General features: G+C 40.7%; 1 protein-coding gene across 2 annotated transcripts in view; it reads left to right on the top strand.

The window, feature by feature from the left end:
* nisch (nischarin) overlaps positions 1–19,191 on the top strand; it is a 28,189-nt gene extending 8,998 nt beyond the window's left edge. Inside the window, exons 9-28 of one of the 2 annotated variants that reach the window (XM_085274740.1) lie at positions 223–291; positions 522–707; positions 1,472–1,600; positions 1,807–1,920; positions 4,126–4,318; positions 6,595–6,713; positions 7,052–7,146; positions 8,040–8,315; positions 8,598–8,893; positions 9,288–9,502; positions 9,702–10,114; positions 10,768–10,937; positions 11,041–11,104; positions 11,285–11,423; positions 11,645–11,795; positions 11,995–12,114; positions 12,960–13,121; positions 13,498–13,670; positions 14,100–14,290; positions 16,612–19,191. In XM_085274740.1, coding sequence (XP_085130866.1) covers positions 223–291; positions 522–707; positions 1,472–1,600; positions 1,807–1,920; positions 4,126–4,318; positions 6,595–6,713; positions 7,052–7,146; positions 8,040–8,315; positions 8,598–8,893; positions 9,288–9,502; positions 9,702–10,114; positions 10,768–10,937; positions 11,041–11,104; positions 11,285–11,423; positions 11,645–11,795; positions 11,995–12,114; positions 12,960–13,121; positions 13,498–13,670; positions 14,100–14,290; positions 16,612–16,939 — 3,603 coding nt within the window. In that variant the 3' untranslated portion in view covers positions 16,940–19,191. Of the gene's footprint in view, positions 1–222; positions 292–521; positions 708–1,471; positions 1,601–1,806; positions 1,921–4,125; positions 4,319–6,594; positions 6,714–7,051; positions 7,147–8,039; positions 8,316–8,597; positions 8,894–9,287; positions 9,503–9,701; positions 10,115–10,767; positions 10,938–11,040; positions 11,105–11,284; positions 11,424–11,644; positions 11,796–11,994; positions 12,115–12,959; positions 13,155–13,497; positions 13,671–14,099; positions 14,291–16,611 lie in introns of both variants that reach the window. The other variant, XM_085274738.1, reaches the window with a different exon arrangement.
* The last annotated feature ends 541 nt before the right edge of the window (positions 19,192–19,732 follow it).

The raw sequence follows: 19,732 nt of genomic DNA, 5'->3' as shown, positions 1-19,732 counted from the left end.
TCATGCTTATTTCACCATCATATTTTTTCATTATTTAAAACAATCCTTGTTTATTTTGTAATGGGGAAGTTTTTCCCAGTTTTTTAATGCCGTTCCTTTCAAACCAACTTTCTGCTTATTAGCTGTCACTTGCAAACAGAAGGTTTAAGCAGCAGCTCTGTGATGCTTCTGTGCTCACAGCCAGAGCCCCGTATCCCCACACTGAGTTTATTTCTCTTGTAGAAACTGATGCCTAAGGTGGAGTTTCTGGATCTGAGCTACAACCAGCTGTCCTCAGTGGAAAACCTCCAGGTATGTGACAGAATGAAGAATGAGGACAGGTCATGCCTCATATGACCGTCTGCATAATTCTTGAAACATCCAAAAATATTTTTATAGTTGATAAAATGAACAACGTTGTTATTTTCAGGATGATTGGACAATTTCTATAGTCTTAAATGTCACTGCAGCAATGTAGTGGTGTTAAATGTGTGTTATTTTAAAAAAATGTGTAAACAAAAATGACCACCTTGTGTTCACAGCACCTGTACAATCTGGTCCACGTGGATCTGTCCTATAACAACCTCCGGGTTCTGGAAGCAGCTCACACTCGTCTGGGGAACATCAAAACCTTGAACCTGGCTGGCAACCAGCTGGACCGACTGACCGGTCTCACCAAGCTCTATTCTCTGGTCAGCCTGGACTTAAGCCACAACCAACTGGCACAGGTAAGTACACCAAGGACACCCTGATGGCCATGTGGGAGAATACAAAAACATTTCTCTTTTCATGGTTTGTTGCAAGACGGCATATCTAACATTTCCTCCTCAGTTTTTTTTTTTAACATTGCTGTGTAAAAATTGTATTAAAAAACTAGAGAAAACAAAAAACATGTATATAAAAGATGTAAACGAGTATTGAAATGATTAAACCTGACATTTTATTCTACTTTACATAATATATAGGGCTTCTTCCTTCTCAGTTGGTATCCTTTTCTTGAAGAATTGCCTTAAGAAGTATAAACCTGCTGTACTTCCGAACAATAAGTCTGATCATAGCTTTAAAAAATAAATAAATAAAAAATCTTGATATTTACAAGAGTTCGTTAACACCTTGGTTTGTAAACGCCTCCAAAGATTTTATATGATTCCACTGTTTCACCCTTTTCTTAGCAACATTACTTATAAATTATAAAATACTATTTCATGCTTCAGTGTATAGAAATATTAATGGATAGATTTGCGGATAGATCATTTTACCAGAGCTGGATATGGGTTCAACTAAGAGGATTAAAAGTTCTGGAACTAGATCCAGGAATTAATGTAACGTAGAAATAATAAAAACTGAAAGACGTCCTCTTAATATTAAAAAACCCCCAAAAACATCATAAACGAAGTTCTGTCTGGACCAAAGATTTTGATTCAGGTGGGGTGTGCAGCCTTGGCTGAGGTTTGCAGCGTCATGTTTTCACCGTGTGTTTGTATTTTTCTAGTTGGAGGAAATCAGGAACATCGGCTCTCTGCCCTGTCTGGAGAAACTCAACCTGTCCAGTAACCCCATATGCATCATCCCAGACTACAGAACCAAAGTCCTGGCCCAGTTTGGGGATCGTGCAGCAGAGGTGTGCAACCAAAACCTACCACACAATATTATTCCTCCTATGCTATTACTGTTTCGGCAAACACAACTTTTTTTTCTCCAGTCCTTTCTGACTGCTCTTACAGTCAGAAAGGACACTTGCATCATCCACTTCACCACAGTGCTTGTCTTTCTGTTCTCCACGTTTTTATCTTTGTGTTAATCCTTTATTTCTTTCTATGTTTTTAGGTTTGCCTGGACTGTAATGCGACGACGGAAAAGGAGCTGGACACTGTGGAAGTGTTGAAAGCCATTCAGAAAGCCAAAGAAGCCAAAGATCGCATGAGCGGCAACGACAAGAAGGTAGACTCTGTCACCCTAAGGCCCACCGAAGGGCTTAGTGTCAGTTTGTGTAGTTAAACTAGCAGCATTCATGTAAGTTTGTGGTGAAACATGATAAAATTTTCACAGTACATATTATTATTGTCTAAAATTATTGAGTCTAAAACAATGAACAAATCTATGTTAGAAAGCTGAAAGCAGTTGCACACTGATCAGCCACAACATTAAAACTACCTGCTTATAATCATGTAGGTCCCTCCCACGCCCCCAAAACAATTCTGAGAAGTAATATCTGTATTTTTATTGATTTTGTGTTTATTAGTATTTTACATAACTGTATAAATCATGGGAAAAAGTAATATCATCACATGGGCATTACTGACATTTCCCTCATCATTACGAGGTTATTGTGACACTTGTTGTTCTGTCTGTATATGGGACCTCTGGGTTTGTCCTGTAGTGTCTGGCAGCAGATCCTTTGGGTCCGATGCATTGAGGGGTTGGGACCTGTGAGTCAGGCTTGTTCTTCCCCTTCCCTTTGACGGGGCGGTCACTTTACCTTAGGGGGTCGTGCCTGGACTGCAACAACATTTGAGTGTATCTCTGATTGTTATGAATGACTCAGAATTTCATTGTAACAAGGTAATTATCTTTACCTGTGGGTTTAATGTATGGCTGATTGGTGTACTTGAACACTGTGAGAGGAACCAAACTGATGTTGTGCACTGATGTCAGTCATATGTGACAGATTCTTGAAGTTATTATTGTAGGGTCTGCCTTACAATACAAAGCGCCTTGAGGCGACTGCTGTTGTGATTTGGTGCTGTATAAATAAAAAAAAATTGAAATTGAAGTCAGACTGTGCCTTTGTTAGTTGAACTGTGTCATCCTATCTTTTAGATAAATTAACCCCGAAACCTGCTGTAGTTGTTTCATAACTTTAACCTGATTGTAGCTCAATCAATAATCATGACGTGTACAAACCCACCAGTTAGATGTAACTAACATAGTTTTTCTGACATCGTATTATTTACTAACGGCTGAAGCCTTGAAAGTTTAGCAGAGGTTTTATTAGGTATTAATGCTAATTATTCAGTGTAAGGCGCTGTGTAGTTTTCTTGGTAAATAAGGAATTGCAGTTGGACACCACCTTCATGCTAACATTTTCTGATTGAACACATATTGCACATCAGCAGCAGAATTATTCAAAATGCATCCAATATAAATAAATCGTTCAGTGTGGAGATAAAAACTAACACACTGCAACATAACTGATTTATGAGCTAAATCTGTGTTTAAGCAGCTTTTGCGTAGTGCATCAGGACATGTATGTATCACAGGAAGGAAGGTAACAAGTTTAACAAATTCAGGTCAGGTAAGGACTTTCTGAATGACTTAGGGTTGCTGTTTGGATATTTAGCCTCCAAAGTAGTCTTTACTCATAACGGCCTGCAAAGCTTCAAAGGTTTCTCACACAGGCTACAAACACTGACCAAACTTTAGCCAAATTACAGCTCGTTTATTATTCATGAAATACATGTAATAATAATAATAATGCATCTCGTCTCATTTAAACAAAGCCATAATAGAGTCCGGAGTATTTTACTAACACTAATTCTAAAACATGCAGTAGGCTTAGCAAAGGGTCATAACTGACTCTGTGTGCATGACTTGATATATGCCCTAAGTCCTCATACATGTATCTTGACACCACTTAAGAAATTTTAAAAATATTAAGCTGATTCCTGTTTAAATGACAATGTTTAAAAGTCATTGACTGGGAACCCAGATATTTTAATATCTCTTCACATTTACAAAGCCTGTCTATAGGAACAAAATAGCAAAAAAAAGAGAGGCACACAGAATATTCACTGTAGTTTGTTAACTGTTGAACCCTTGGAAGCCTAATAGGAATAACCCTTAAAACTCTTTATAGAAGAAAGAGTTAAAGCTACAAAACCTGTCAGTTGTTTAAACTATAGGCACACAGATTTAGCTCATTAACTTCACTGTTATACAGTGGCACCAGACTGCTACAGATAGTTTGGTTTTTATGTTTTTTGTTTATATATCATCAGAGATTGTCTTTAGATCTTTAAAAAAAAAAAAAAAAATAGGTCATTTGTTGCTCTGCAGCTGAAGGAGCTGCTGGTCGTAGAGTTGTGATGTGATATGTAGATGACTGCTGATCTCTGAAGGCTTCCCTCCTCTCTGTCCTCCCGTCAGATCAGTGAGGAGACCAGGCTTTCTGCTGCTGTACCTCCTCTCCTCTCCTCCTCCTCCCCCTCCCCTCTCCCGGCCTCCTCTCCTCTCCCATCCACCTGCTCTCCCTCTTCTGTCGCTCCTCCCGCTGCTGTCACATCCTCCTCCTCTTCCTCTTCTACCTCTTCGGCCCAGCAGGCTGCCTGCCCCAGCAAAGGTAATCATGTATGTATCAGGCTGTGCCATGCTGAGGGAGGGGATGTTTGTTTTTGTTTCTAATAAAGGACAACAGCCAGATGGTTCAATACTACTTCTAAATCATTTATAAATTGGGCGTTGATCAACAAACTAGTTAAGTTATTGTGAAATGAATACGTTTGAGTTGAGTTTTAGAAATTTCTTTTTACGGCATCCTTGAGTTTCCTACAAAGCAGATATGATGTTGAATCCATGCCTAAAAGCAATTGTTGCATTTTATTACAGTGTGTAAAATCTCACTGCTAGATCACTAGCAGATATCAGATTGCAGTCAACTGAATTCTGATTTAATGCCCCTCCTAATTAAAGTGCATAATCCTAGCTACGGTGGCTGTGATAGGACAAACATGCTTCAGTCAGTAAAGAGTTAAAAAATATAAAATGTAAAATGTACCTCATAATTGCCACGGCCGGTCAACCTTCTGCTGCTACCGTTTGTGTAATAAATAAATAAATAAATAATTGAATATAAGTACAGTGGTCCCTCGCTATAACACGGTTCACCTTTCGCGGCCTCGCTGTTTCGCAGACTTTTTTGTGTGCAATTTTGCATGTTGTTTTTTTTTTTTTTTTTTTGTTTGTTTTTTTACAGCGCATTGTGTTCTCCGTCCTGATTGGCTGTAGACCATTGTCAATCAATCTCGTGCCGTGTCTCCTGTCAATACAGGATGCGTCCAGCTTGTCAAATTTACACAAATCTTCGATCGCTAGCAGTGTGACTCTGAAGTGCTGTACTGTATGTTTGTAAGTTTTCTCCCCAACAAACACAACAATGTTGACGAAACGTCGTCACCTGCGGGTGCTTTTGGTTTCATTCTATAATACTGGACTTATTTTTCTACGAAGGTTTGAACTTTGAGAGTTTTTAAACAAGAGAGAATAGTGTGAAAATGTTGATGCCTGTCTGAGAAAAGTGTTTAAAGTGTGTAGTGAGGGGTTTTACAGCCTTAAAACATCTATAATAATTGAAAAAAATTAAACTTGGCTACTTTGCGGATTTCACCTATCGCGGGTTATTTTTAGAATGTAACTCCCGTGATAAACGAGGGACCACATACTAAATAAATCAGGAATAATAAAAAGACATGGGTGTGCAAAAATGTTTTCTGGTATTTTATGTTTTTACCCCTGAGTCACTTCAAAACTCAGGCTGCAGTTCACCTGTAGTGAGTGTAGGCTGTCCATCTGCTGTTTACCTCAGCTGACAATATGCCGGGTCTCCGCTACTTTTTACTCTTTAAGCTAAGTCAGATATAAGTGGATGAGTCAGTAAAGCTCATTTCTGTTGAGGATATCCTGAACTTTTCTGTCAGTCATGCGTCTCTAGCCACATACATAAAACGCGGCTAAGTGGAACAGTGATGAAACTGCACACAATGTAAAGCTCATAAACTGCTCTAACAGCTTTCTGTCCTCTGGTTTGGAGACGCTTTCTAAATAAAGACAAGTCTCTCTGAACCAAACTGTAAAGCCTTTCCTCCAGCTCAGACTTGGAAATTAACAGCTCTCATAACACTTAATTTTCACTCTTTTTAATTCTTAAATAAAATCTTGCTATATCTCACAACAAAAACCATTAAAAAAAGCCTGATTCCAGACCTCTGAATTACTGCTGGTATCATCTGTTTCCATGTTACATCAGGAATGGAGGCATCATCTTCATTGAAGGGACAAATAAACAGCTGGTGGACATTATATGCATACATGCATACATATGTGTGTATATGTGTATATCTATCGATATCGATATAGATCAATAGATAGATAATATAGTGGTTATGAAGGAGGTGGAGTTCAATAGAATTTGACCATTATAACATGGGAGTCTATAAGGATTGACTCAGTTATGGAGCCAGCCTCATGTGGCTGTTAGAGAAACTGCAGTTTTTACAGTTTCTGGATTGGCTTCATTTTTCAGCCCCAGAGGTTATAGCTTGATAATACCACTGCTGACATTAATGTTTTGCTGTAGTTCCCGTGACACCTGTTCATTAACCACCTTTTTACAAGATGTGGACACTAATCTTTTAAAACTAAACATTTAAGCATGTTTGCTGATCCTTATTTATGGCTATTATTTTGTGGAACGTAATTCCATTTGTTACTAGAAGTTTATGTACTTAAATTTAAATGATTTATCTTTTAACCAAGATGTGATACCCTCAAACCAAGGGTATCACACCTGCCAATGATTTCACCCCCAGCATCGCTGATGTGTTTGCTGTCCTGTTTCAGATATGACGAACAGAGAAGAAGCCCCAGTTCCCCCCAGTGTTCCCCCTCCTGTGGATCCTACACCTCCCTCTGCAAGCTTTAGCACCAACACACACCTCCCGTCTGCTGACTCTGCACAGGTTAAACACACACAAGCATCGGAAATGGGAGGGGTCTGTTACCATCACACCAATAGGATATTAGTTAGAAGGGGAAGTGTTTGGTTAGATGGGAGGGGTAGTATTGGTTACTTAATTATAAATGATCTTAAATTACATGTATTACTTTACAATCTTCCTGATATGTTTGAGGGTTGCTGCTAATTTTAAAGAATGCAAACACATCAAAGGAACACATTCTTATGATATTATCACTTTGGACAGGTGAAAGCACAAGACTGCACGTGAGGTGTTCAGGTGGAGGTAGATCTTGTTTAGAGTCAGCTGATCTTTATTGTTGTGTGTCTTTGTGTTTTCAGATGCAACAGCCGGTTGTCAGTTTGTCTGAACACACTCACTCTGGGGCTTCTACAAGCATTACTACTGTTACTACTTCTACTTCTGCTACTGTATGGTCAGTATCAGATAATAGTGCTGTTACCATAACATTTAAAATTAAAATTGGCTTTTAACATCTAATATATACGGAGGTTATTGAGTTTCAGTGACAATAATTCAACAGCAGAAATGTGAGTGAATAAGTCTTTGTAAAAGTCTCACTATTCAACGACAGCAGTCTTGCCAATCTTGGTTTTCTGTTCATATTTGGATGTTCCTGTGTAAATGAGTTGGGATAGAAGCAAAGCTTTACATTAAAAAACAAACCAACAAAAATGTGCATCTATATATTCATTCACCAGTCAGGCCTGATTAAAATAATAAACTGAGAGGGGAAATAAGGCTATCCTCCAGTCTTACTTGTATAGTGCTTGAGATGACATTATTGGCTCAGTCCAGGGTGAGTGTCTCTGGCTCCTCCAATCAGAGCCGTGGACAAAATGCCACGCTGATTACACATACAATAAGAAAACGTAAAAAGCACACTTACCTACATTTTTACTATGATGATAATTACTTGAAATATGATTAGAGATATGTGGTTTTAAAGTGCTTTGAGTTCTCAAGGAGAGTAGAACCAGTCCATTCACCATTTAGATAGACCTGCCAACACACTCCTGAAGCCGTTGGGAATTGGGGATTGTAAATATGCTCCCTGAATTCATATTTCAGCAACAGCACAGTATTAAACAGGTTTGTGACCCGTGACTTGTGGGTAAGGGGCGTAACCATCATCCTCTTTTTGGTGATAAGAGTATTTTCAGTGAGCTTGTATTTATCTCACAGTTAACACATAAGCAGGATGAGCTAAACCAAGCTGTGGTAACAGTATTTATGAGCTGACATTTTTATCTTATATTAAACAAAAGCAATAAAAACACATCTGTTTCTCCTCTCTCCCCCCTCCAGTTGTGTCTGCTCCTCTTCCTCATCCAGACCCGTTGAGGCCAGTTGCTCCTCGTGCAGTGCTGCCTGGTGTCCTCTGCTTCCTTCTCACCTGCTTTCCCTTTCCTCCTCCAACAAGGACTTCATCACCCAGCTTACGCAGCATCTCAGCTCCACCCTAAGGCAGCAGAAGTTGAAGAAGGAGGGGGAAGAGAAGGAGCAGGAGAGGGAGGAAGAGAAGAGCTCTGAATCCAGAGAAGTTCAGTCTCATGTAGAGGGCACTGAAGTGGGCAGCCCCAGGTATTTAAACCAGATATATTCTGTTACTGAATTTGAGGATTCCAGAGATTCCCACTGAATCTGCAGAGTCAAGGGGTTTCTGAGATTCTAAAACTTCTTTACTGTGTGTGAAATCCTCTATAATTCATCAGATCAGTGTTATATTCCAGCTGTTTTTAAAAGTTATTAGAGAAATGATCCTTTGGATGCATATTTATAACAACAGACAGATCATTTTAGATAATCAACTTATAAACAAGACCTGAAGATGACTTTTAGCTCATTCTGTGTTTATCACTCCAGTCTAGGGTCCACTGATGGCTACTTTGAGATGAGTCTGGATGATTCTGTGGAGGAGCTGGTCGGCCCCTCCTTCATGTCGCTCCCTGCTCCTACTGCAAAGGAGCCTGGTGGCCATCAGGAGGAGCAGAGTGAGGAGAAACAGGAAGAGGTCCAAGTCCGCCGGGTTCTGTGGTGCTACTGTGTTCAGGTGGAGGAGGAGGAGGTGAAGCAGAAGGTGGCATGCCTGGTGCTTGCGGACCAACTGTTGGGCCTGCTGTGCTCATCACATGATTTCACAAGGGCCAATCAGAACATGGGTAAGCACACAGTCTACATGCAGACTGGAGCAAACTTGGAAGCTGTTTTGTCATTTTTATCTCCATCTGAAGCACAAATTCGATTTAGAAGAAATCTAGTTAACTTCTACAACACTTCTGTTATAAATTAACTGAGACTAACTAGATTTTGATGTCACTGTTGGTTTCCAACCCGATCTGATGAGAAAGATATTAAAAAAAATCTCACAAGGTTTAATTTGCAAATTGTAAACACTGGATGGTTTGGCTTCTTAAATATAAGGATTTTTATTTTTTTATTATATGGCATATCTTTATGTGTTAAACCTTTGAGAGAACACTGCAAATGCATGATGTGTAGTGCTGTAATATTGAGTAAAATATTAAGATGTGTGTTTTGTTTTTCTGTCTGTAGACCAAGATCTGACTCTGCCTTTGGAGGAAGTGCTGTTCAGCCTCCAGGTGGACCTCCTGCTCCCGTACCCTCAGCTGTCACTCTCTTCCCAAGCTGAGCTCCCAGACTCCTGTCTTGCTTTTGGACTGCAAGAAAAACCAGCCCGTTGGTTCTACATCTTCTCTGAGGTTGAGGAGCTTCAGCATATTAGATCTGAGCTCACGGTGCTGCTTCAGGTCAGAGAGCGACACATAAGCCGCCTCAGTTTAATATTCAGATGCAGTCAGTGGTTTTGAATATTTGTATTTGTATTGCATTTTATCCATTTCAGATTCTTTGATTGCATTTTTAAAGATAAAAATAGAGCTGTGAGTTTATTTTATTAACTTACCATAAGTCATATTTAGAAACAGGAACATGCCTTCTTTCTTCCAGGTTGACCCAGAGCTCTCCAACACTTGTCAACTCCTTCCTCGCTCACTCATCAACTCCTGGGAGCTGGAGGAAAGTCAAGGGGCGCAGGGAGGCTATCCCGTCCTCTTCATGCCCTCCTCTTCGTCATCTGCCCTCAACACTAATCTCCTCCTTTCAGACATCTTATCTGAGGAGCCCAGCCTTCCCTCTCTGCTCTTCCTCACCCACCGACAACTGTGGGTGCTGAAGATGGACTTCAGAGAGCTGTCAGAAATAGAGAAGCCCAGTGCTGGCCTTCGTCATCTCTCCTCCTCCTTTTGTAGGCTAGTCCGTGTAGCCCTCGGCTCTGTGGTGCTTCACCCCAGAGAGAGAGATGCTCAGGTGGGGGACAAAGTCAGCAATACATCCTGCTCAGACCCACAACATCCCCAGAGGTAAAGATGGTGCGAGTGGATGGTGTAACTCTAGACTTGAACTCTGACATGTATGTTTATGTTCTAAATCGATAATTTCATTAGTTTATATAAAATTATTAGAACAAAGCAAAGAAATCTGAATATATTTCAGCACCTGAGGAAAAAAAGATGATGTGAAGTTCAGGGACAAGAAAAAGCTGTTATTATTAACCATTATGCCTGTTGGAGCATTTACATAAATGTATAAATGTATATAACTGGAATGTGTTGTTTTTAGTGTCATAAAACCACAACACAGCAATGATTTATTTAATAAAGAGTTTCTTTAAGCCAACTCTGACCTTATCTACAAAAAATATCTTTGTATTTGAAATGATGGCTACATTGATGGTTTTTATATTATGATTAATTGTGGTTATGCCGTGTCTAATCAGTAGATTGCTTTACAAATTAATCATATTCAACTTAGTGTGATTCTTCCAGATTTAAAATCATGAATCTCTACTATTTATTTATTCCATAACCTAATTTGAAACTCTTTAAGTTGAATCTTTTGTATAAATACTATAAATAAAAATAAACAGCAATAAACAAAACATTTTTTTCCTTGATTTTCTTTCTTTAAATCTGTGTGAATCTCTTTTTTTCCATCATCGTATTGTGTCCACTAGGAGGAGTCACACTGTGGAGCTGCTGCTGGGTGATCACAGGCTGCTGGTGTGCTTTCCTCTGGTCCAGAACAAGAGCTCCTTTCTGGGGTTGCTGAGCCAACGAAGGTCTGCTCTGGAGGGGCTGAAGGTGGTGGCCCTGCCCCGGCCCTCCAGGCTCTGTTCACAGCAAGGTGAGTTCTCACAAGGTGAAGACCAGACTCTATTTTTTTTCATTTTGTTTGACCTCTTCTGGTTTCTTTTCCAAGTATTACAGCTCTGTTGTTGTGTCCTCAGGTCGTTATAGATCCAGAGACCAGTGCTGTTGTACCAATACCAAGCAGTCACATGGCTCCAGCAGGTATAGCCTTTAAATATTAGCATCAAGCCTAGAGTAATAAAATTGTATTAAAGCGGAAAGTCTGCATTTCAACCACACCTTGATGTGGTTGACAGAGGAAAACCACAAAGAGCTGTGTCATTGTCCAGATATTTATGGACTGAAATGTTTTTCTTTTTGTTTTTTCCTTTTCTTTCACAGCTGGGACTCTTCCCGTCTTCACATGGAGGAGAACCAACCCTCTCCCCACCTCATTCCTGGTCTGTCACCGGGTCTGAAGCTCATGGCTGGACTGGGAGAGCAGCAGCTGCTCACCTACTTCCACAGATATATAGCACAGGTAAGAAACCCTTTTTTGAAGCATGTGCATTACAAGAAATCACTCTGAGTGATCACTTTGCTTGTAAACAGAGCTCAAATCAGAACACAGTAATTTTCTAATAACTCTAATAACTACTGTTTGCAGTGACTGTGTTAGATAAATAAACTTTAGGACAGGTCTTAAATCTTTATTCTATATTCTATGAATCATTTTTAAAATATATATATCACTTATATCAGTCTGAGGCGGAGGAGGTGAGACAGGTGCTGTGGCTGTCTGTGATTCTCTACAAATCTCCTGAGACTGAACTCACCTGCTGTCTGCTACTCTCCACTGATTCAATCTACTTCCTGTTGGAGGATTCGGCCACTACATTGGGTCATCACTCAGGTAAAATTTACTCATGTGACTGGTCCCCGGTCAACGGGACGTTTATCCATCATTGTGTCGAGTCATTCCTGAAATTTCTTTTCTGAATTATTGCGCTTTTTGCAATTGTTTGAGTTATAAAATATGTCTCTGAGTGGTGTCCCTGAGATCATTTTTGTTAAATCTCGATTCCTTTTTTCTTTCTGTCTGTTTCTGTCAGTGTTGGACATATCAGACTCTGGAGATCCAGACACATGTCTGTGCTGCTGTATGTCCATCAGACTCTCTGATCTGCTTGCCGTCAACGTTGGGCTGTTTGATCAGTACTTCAGAGTCGTAGGTGGGTGCTTTTACCCCTGTTCTCTCATGACATTCCAACATTATATTTTTATTCTTGGACTCAACTAGATTAGCTTTGCTTTTTTACTTGTACTGTGAGCTGTGTGCCTGTCCTATTAGATTTATCTCCTCTTACTGAACGCGCAGCACTTTCTCATAAAATAGAAATTTATTTGTGGTGATAAGGCAAGAGGCGTGTGTGCACGTAAAGACAGGAAACTGCAATTTTTTTTAAAGGAAAATAATAAATAATACCATTTATTAAAACAAAAAGAACTGCCTAAAATACATTAACACCCACTTTGTTACAAGCAAACCTGAGTCACACATCCAGCAGCTGCACATCAGCTCCACCATCTGGGAGAGCGTCAGTAGTGCTTGTTCTGTTTTTGTATGTGTAGGGACACATTCCTATAGTCAACCTGCTGCAGAGTGATTAGGGCCAGCTGGTCAGTGGCGCCCAAACTTTGAAAATGATAGTGATGGGTTTTCCACCTATAAATAGGCGATTTATTACCGGTAGATTAAAATGAAATAATTGTGAAAAAAAAAAAAAAAAGTGTTATGAGTTTCCAGGAATGAACTGCGATTTAACTTGGAAATTCTTGAGTATTTTCTTTTTTTTCAAAGAGTGCTGAGGAAATAGTGGGGGGAAAAAGCAGTTTGAAGCATGAACTTTTACATTTTGGGCCATATTTAATATGCACATCCATCTATGTATGTATATTTGTATGACAGAAAGTAAGGAAAGATGTGATGAGCCCCCTTTAAGAGTGAATTGCTTTTAAATAAATAAATAATGTCTGTATGATTTTCTTAGCTTTCCATCGATTCTCCCTCCTGTAGGTCACTCAGCAGATCATGTGGTGTGCTGTCTGAGCAGGGACAGCTATGGCACGAGCGTTTTCCTGCAGGAGCTGATGTCAGCTCTCAGTCTGCAGCAGCAGCTTCCTCCTCCAGAGCCATCCGATCAGGACTTCTACTCGCAGTTCACCAACACAAGCACGGGTAACTCGGGCAACGGTGCCATCTGTTGTCCTAGTAAGAGTGAATATATAATATTAAAGTATAAAACCCACATCTTCTTAACAGACAGCACTTCCTCTCTGTATGGATCTTGATTTTCTCTGACTTCTTAGACTTTTATATATCATGACACTGTGAAGGGACTTATTCTTGGTTGCTTCATAGATAACATCATAGTTCAATATATTCAGTAAAGATTACTCTTTATTGTACAAAATGAAGAACTCAAGAATGTTGAAAAACATCTATTTAAGTGGTTTTTTTTGTAATGTATTATTTTTGACCAAATATAAAATCTGTACAGACCACCAGTAAGCAATGATCATCGTAACAAATGTAAATATGTCTCCCCCTGCAGGTAAGATGCAGAACTACGAGCTGGTCCACAGCAGCAAGGTGAAGTTCATTTATCCCAGTGAGGAGGAGATGGGAGATTTGACCTTCATTGTAGCAGAGAGGAAGACTCCAGCAAGCGTGGCGTCCTCCTCCCCATGCTCCTTTAACGTCCTGCTGTACCTGCTGGTCTTCCAGGTAAGAACTTCTTCTTAGAGAAACGTTGCACACAGGAGCGGAAGCAGGATCTTCTCAGGCTAACTCAGTGTGCACATAATTGCAGCCACAATGAGCTTGTGAATATAAAAGGATCTATAAAAGAGAAGCAACGTTGGATGTTCATGTCGATAGAAACGTGACTTCCAGTTAATGTTCACACTCCTCTGTATCTGCTAAATGTGTGAATGGGCTACTGTGGTAATAATGACACTGTGAGCATTTTGGATGACAGTAATTTGGCCTCCAGTAACATTGTGATAAACTCTTAAAGCTGTTTGACTGTTGCTGAAAACTGATGTTCTAGATAAAGAATCAAATCCAGTCTTGTTTTTCTGGTTTTATAATTCCTGTTTTCAATTTCTGAGCTTCTTGGTTTTCTCTATTTTGATTATGATTATTTTCCACCAGGTCCAGATCCCCAGCAGTCCACCCAGCCAAGGCTCTGCACTCTCAGGCACCTCCTCTTCTGATTTAGGCTCTGCCCGGTCTCCAGTTCTCCAGCCCAGGACTCTGATCCTAACCAGCACCGATGTGTTCCTGCTGGATGAAGACTATGTCAGCTATCCACTGCCAGACTTCGCTAAAGAACCTCCATCCAGGTGAGAACAAAGAAATAAAACCTTTTCAAACAGCCTGTATACAGGGGTGTTATGATAGAGCAGAATTATGCACGACAACGACCTTAAAGTGGGGAGGAAAGTCCAACAGGTATTAGAAAATTAAAATCAATTCTGTGTTCTGTGTCGCCCCTAAACTTGGTCTGAGTCACAAGTTTGCCGCAAGAAAAAAAATCGTTGTTTGTCCTCGTCTGCAACAGAAAAAGAGGAAGAAGAGGAGACAGAGACCAGCTGAGATTGTACTGTGCAGACAGCTTAGTCTGAAATACTGAAGGAAAACACACAGCTCAAGTCTGTGCTCAATGAAGCCAAAGAGGAGAAGCATCAATTCAGAAACTGTCAAGAGGAACAGGAAACTGCAACATACTGGCTCTTTTTGATTGTTTAGGTTTCAGTCCGACAGTTCCTGCTGATCCCGATCCCACATTTTACTGGCCCTTTGTTGTTTTGGTTCTCTTTATTCTCACATATTCTTTTAAATATGTTTTACAGTCTGCACGCTCCATTTTAAGTTGTAAGTCCACCACCAGCATCACATTCCTGTTGTGTTCTCCACACCGTGGATAGAAGCCTCTTAGTTTCAGTAACCTCACATGTTTACTTTGATGTGAAAATAGACTATTCCCAGGCTCAGTACAGGGAGTGCAGAATTATTAGGCAAATGAGTATTTTGTCCACATCATCCTCTTCATGCATGTTGTCTTACTCCAAGCTGTATAGGCTCGAAAGCCTACTACCAATTAAGCATATTAGGTGATGTACATCTCTGTAATGTGAAGGGGTGTGGTCTAATGACATCAACACCCTATATCAGGTGTGCATAATTATTAGGCAACTTCCTTTCCTTTGGCAAAATGGGTCAAAAGAAGGACTTGACAGGCTCAGAAAAGTCAAAAATAGTGAGATATCTTGCAGAGGGATGCAGCAGTCTCAAAATTGCAAAGCTTCTGAAGCGTGATCATCGAACAATCAAGCGTTTCATTCAAAATAGTCAACAGGGTCGCAAGAAGCGTGTGGAAAAACCAAGGCGCCAAATAACTGCCCATGAACTGAGAACAGTCAAGCGTGCAGCTGCCAAGATGCCACTTGCCACCAGTTTGGCCATATTTCAGAGCTGCAACATCACTGGAGTGCCCAAAAGCACAAGGTGTGCAATACTCAGAGACATGGCCAAGGTAAGAAAGGCTGAAAGACGACCACCACTGAACAAGACACACAAGCTGAAACGTCAAGACTGGGCCAAGAAATATCTCAAGACTGGTTTTTCTAAGGTTTTATGGACTGATGAAATGAGAGTGAGTCTTGATGGGCCAGATGGATGGGCCCGTGGCTGGATTGGTAAAGGGCAGAGAGCTCCAGTCCGACTCAGACGCCAGCAAGGTGGAGGTGGAGTACTGGTTTGGGCTGGTATCATCAAAGATGAGCTTGTGGGGCCTTTTCGAGTTGAGGATGGAGTCAAGCTCAACTCCCAGTCCTACTGCCAGTTTCTGGAAGACACCTTCTTCAAGCAGTGGTACAGGAAGAAGTCTGCATCCTTCAAGAAAAACATGATTTTCATGCAGGACAATGCTCCATCACACGCGTCCAAGTACTCCACAGCGTGGCTGGCAAGAAAGGGTATAAAAGAAGAAAAACTAATGACATGGCCACCTTGTTCACCTGATCTGAACCCCATTGAGAACCTGTGGTCCATCATCAAATGTGAGATTTACAAGGAGGGAAAACAGTACACCTCTCTGAACAGTGTCTGGGAGGCTGTGGTTGGTGCTGCACGCAATGTTGATGGTGAACAGATCAAAACACTGACAGAATCCATGGATGGCAGGCTTTTGAGTGTCCTTGCAAAGAAAGGTGGCTATATTGGTCGCTGATTTGTTTTTGTTTTGTTTTTGAATGTCAGAAATGTATATTTGTGAATGTGGAGATGTTATATTGGTTTCACTGGTAAAAATAAATAATTGAAATGGGTATATATTTGTTTTTTGTTAAGTTGCCTAATAATTATGCACAGTAATAGTCACCTGCACACACAGATATCCCCCTAAAATAGCTAAAACTAAAAACAAACTAAAAACTACTTCCAAAAACATTCAGCTTTGATATTAATGAGTTTTTTGGGTTCATTGAGAACATGGTTGTTGTTCAATAATAACATTATTCCTCAAAAATACAACTTGCCTAATAATTCTGCACTCCCTGTATACATTGGAAATGCATGTTTAAAGCACTAGTTAATGAGTTGTTTTTTTTCCTTAATAGAAATAAGTATAACTGGATGTTACTGACAGTTGCAATCTCTGCAGGGAGCGGTACCAGCTGCGTGAGGCCCGGAGGATCCGCGACCTGGACCGGGTGCTGCTGGGCTACCAGACGTACCCCCAGGCTCTGACTCTCGTGTTTGACGACCTGCCCGGCCCCGACCTCCTCTGCCACCTCACCATGGACCACTTTGCTGTCAGCTGCAATGAAGCTAATCCCAGAGGAGGTGTGGCCAGCAGGGGTGCAGAGGGCGAGGTGCAGTGGTGCATTTTTGTCCCGGGAGCCGACAGCAGAGAGAGGCTGATCTCGCTCCTCGCTCGACAGTGGGAGGTGCTGTGCAGCCGAGAGCTTCCTGTTGAGCTCACGGGCTGATTGGTTGACAGCGATGACAGACAAATAGGTGACTGCTCAGCTGCTGGTTGGTGGGTGGAGTCATCATGTGATTGGGTTCATTTACACATGGACTCAGGGTTTGATTGGTTTAATCTCAGTGTTGGGCCATGCGGAGGATGAACACAAAATGAAATTTCCTCCCTTTTTTGGTTAATAATTGACAGAAATTAATAATAACTGGGGTGGAGTCGTGGGTAAAAATATTGAGACTCACTGCACTAGATGACGAAAGCATTTCTGTGCTTTTGGGGGGGGGGGGTTTCCTCAGCATTTCGGTTCTTTGAAGATGGAGGAACAGGCCACCAATCAAACACAGCTTAGTGAGACTTTATCCTGAGCTTAGACTTCTCACTATCAGTACAATTGCGGCCCAGTCAGATGACGGAGGGTGTCGACTCTGGTCAGAACACAAAAAGGGTACGTCATAATGGGCGAAAACCAGTGCTGTGACTTTGGTCCTTCCACTTCTTTGATGTTGACCAGTAGAAGCGCAGAATGCCACTAAGCTGTTTATAACTAAACATGATAGTGATGTTATCAGAGTTGTTTGGATTATTTTGGAGGACCCACGGCCTGAATCTGCTTTGCTCTCAACAGGTGTTTATACAGAAAGAGAGTAGAAGTAGTGACCAGAGACTGTGAAGCATCAGTGAAATTCAGCGACCTGTAGTGATGGGGTGCCAAATAGAAAAGGGTTATCAAGGCTAATGGAGAGCTATGTGAAGCAGAGCGGGGGGACAGAGTCACGCATAACACTTTGGTTGCTGTTGTCTGTTTACATTCTTTTCCAGGAAGTTTCTATATGGCGCCGCCTTCCTGTTGTTGTGAGAGATTAACATGATTGGTCATAGAGCAAAATGTCGACCGTTATGTCTCTCAGGCAAGAAAATGCAGGATTTTATGACCCTGCAATCGCCTAATCTGAGACGGTGACCACCGTAATTTGAAAAATCTGAGCCCAGCAATCATTCTTCTTACAGATTGGTGGGAATCTGGCTCCTTCCCCCTCAGTAGTGTCTGCACATCACTGGATTACAGTGACAGGAGACAGGAGAAGAGGCCCGTGACCTTGTACGAAGCCAAAATCCTGAGACCTTTTTTTCTTTTTTTTTTTTTGGCACAACTTCTCCTTCTTGTAAAGTATCTAACCATGCATTGTATATTCTTTTTAAATTTTTTTAATTTTATATATATTTTTTTCTTTTTGGGGGGGTGGGACGGAGGGTTGTAGATGTTGCACACACAGACTGGATTTGCACAGCATTGGGCGCTGCAGAGGGTCCACGGGAGCTCCAATACTCCTAATTCAATATTATGTTCTGGTTCATCTTCTAAGACTCCGTCTTATCCAGACTCGGATCTGAAGGTGGATCACCTCCATTTGCTGGACATGTTTAGCCTAGCTTAGCACAAATACTGGAAGCAGAGGGAAAAGGCTAGCGTAGCTTTATCAAAACAGGAAAGAAAACATTTAAATAACTCCAAAGTTATTTGATTTACTTGCTTTTATTTACTGGCTTAAAAACCAAAAATAGCTTTTGTGTGTGTGTGTGTGTTCCTATTCCTTTGTGTGTTCAGCCTGACTGATGATAAGATCGGGGGGGGTTTCATTTGAAATAGCACAAACACACAGCTGCTCGGCACAATCTTCTCTCTGAACATTTTATTTCTTGCACATTATAACTGATGAAGCAGTATTACTGAACTGTATAATGAAGCTTTTTAATAATATGATATTAATATAATTGTTGCTTTTGGACAGACGGATGTTTCCCATCCTGAAGCTTATTTTGTAAAAAGACACAAGGGTCCTGATATTATTATCATCATGAACTCTGAAATGTAGTATTATCATCGAGTGTTATTTTTAATATATTTTGCTTTGTGTTTTATGTAATTTGTTTTTCTTACAATACAAATGACACATAGGATGCTCTCCCACCCGTCACCACTGTTGTTTAACATTATTGGGCATTGTAAACGGGAAATACCACTGAATTAAAATGAAACTGAAAGCTTTCCCATGAAATATTAATTCCCATTTTGGCGGTTTGGTTCTTTGAAAAAATCAGCAGGATTTAACCACAGTCTGCAAACTTTTCAGCTGATGCAGCAATCTGACCGAAACCAAAGGAGGTCTGTTCACTCTGCGCTTCTGTGGAAAATGACTGACAAATGTCCGGCTCACCGGCAGCAAAAGAAATAAAAAGAACTGCGAGTGATGTGCTGATTACACTAGAAGTCAGTTACTCATTCTGTTAGCTCAGCAGAAGTAAAACTCATAAAGACTGAAAATTGCATGTTTTCCTTCACACCTCAGTCACCGTGAGGACTCCACTGTGCTTTTGTTCTTTACCTTTATATTGTGGTGACAGAAGATAAATAATTTGTTGTTGCAAAGTAGAAATATCCTTTTTTGTATTTGTGATATTCTAGTAGCCGATGAGCAGGTTGTCTGACAAGCCTTAAAACTCAGACTGCAAAATTTGATAAGCTGGCTTTAGTTAAATTAAAAATCTATTTGAGAAGGACAAGTTAGAGTTGATTAGGAGTTCTCTTTCATTTTAAGTTAAATGCCCTTTATCCATCCATCCATTCGCTTATCCTTTTCAGGGTCGCGGGGGGCGCTGGAGCCTATCCCAGCTGTCATAGGGCGAGAGGCGGGGTACACCCTGGACAGGTCGCCAGTCTGTCGCAGGGCTAACACATAGGGACTGACAACCATTCACACTCATATTCACACCTAGTGGCAATTTGGATTATCCAATTAAC

The sequence above is a fragment of the Mchenga conophoros genome, linkage group LG5 (assembly GCF_057382185.1).
Source record: "Mchenga conophoros isolate Kocher_MC1m ecotype Shallow Benthic linkage group LG5, M_conophoros_male_GT1.1, whole genome shotgun sequence".
Taxonomy (NCBI): domain Eukaryota; kingdom Metazoa; phylum Chordata; class Actinopteri; order Cichliformes; family Cichlidae; genus Mchenga; species Mchenga conophoros.
The sequence above is the reverse complement of the archived record's forward strand: the minus strand, read 5'-3'. Positions and strand labels throughout refer to the sequence as shown.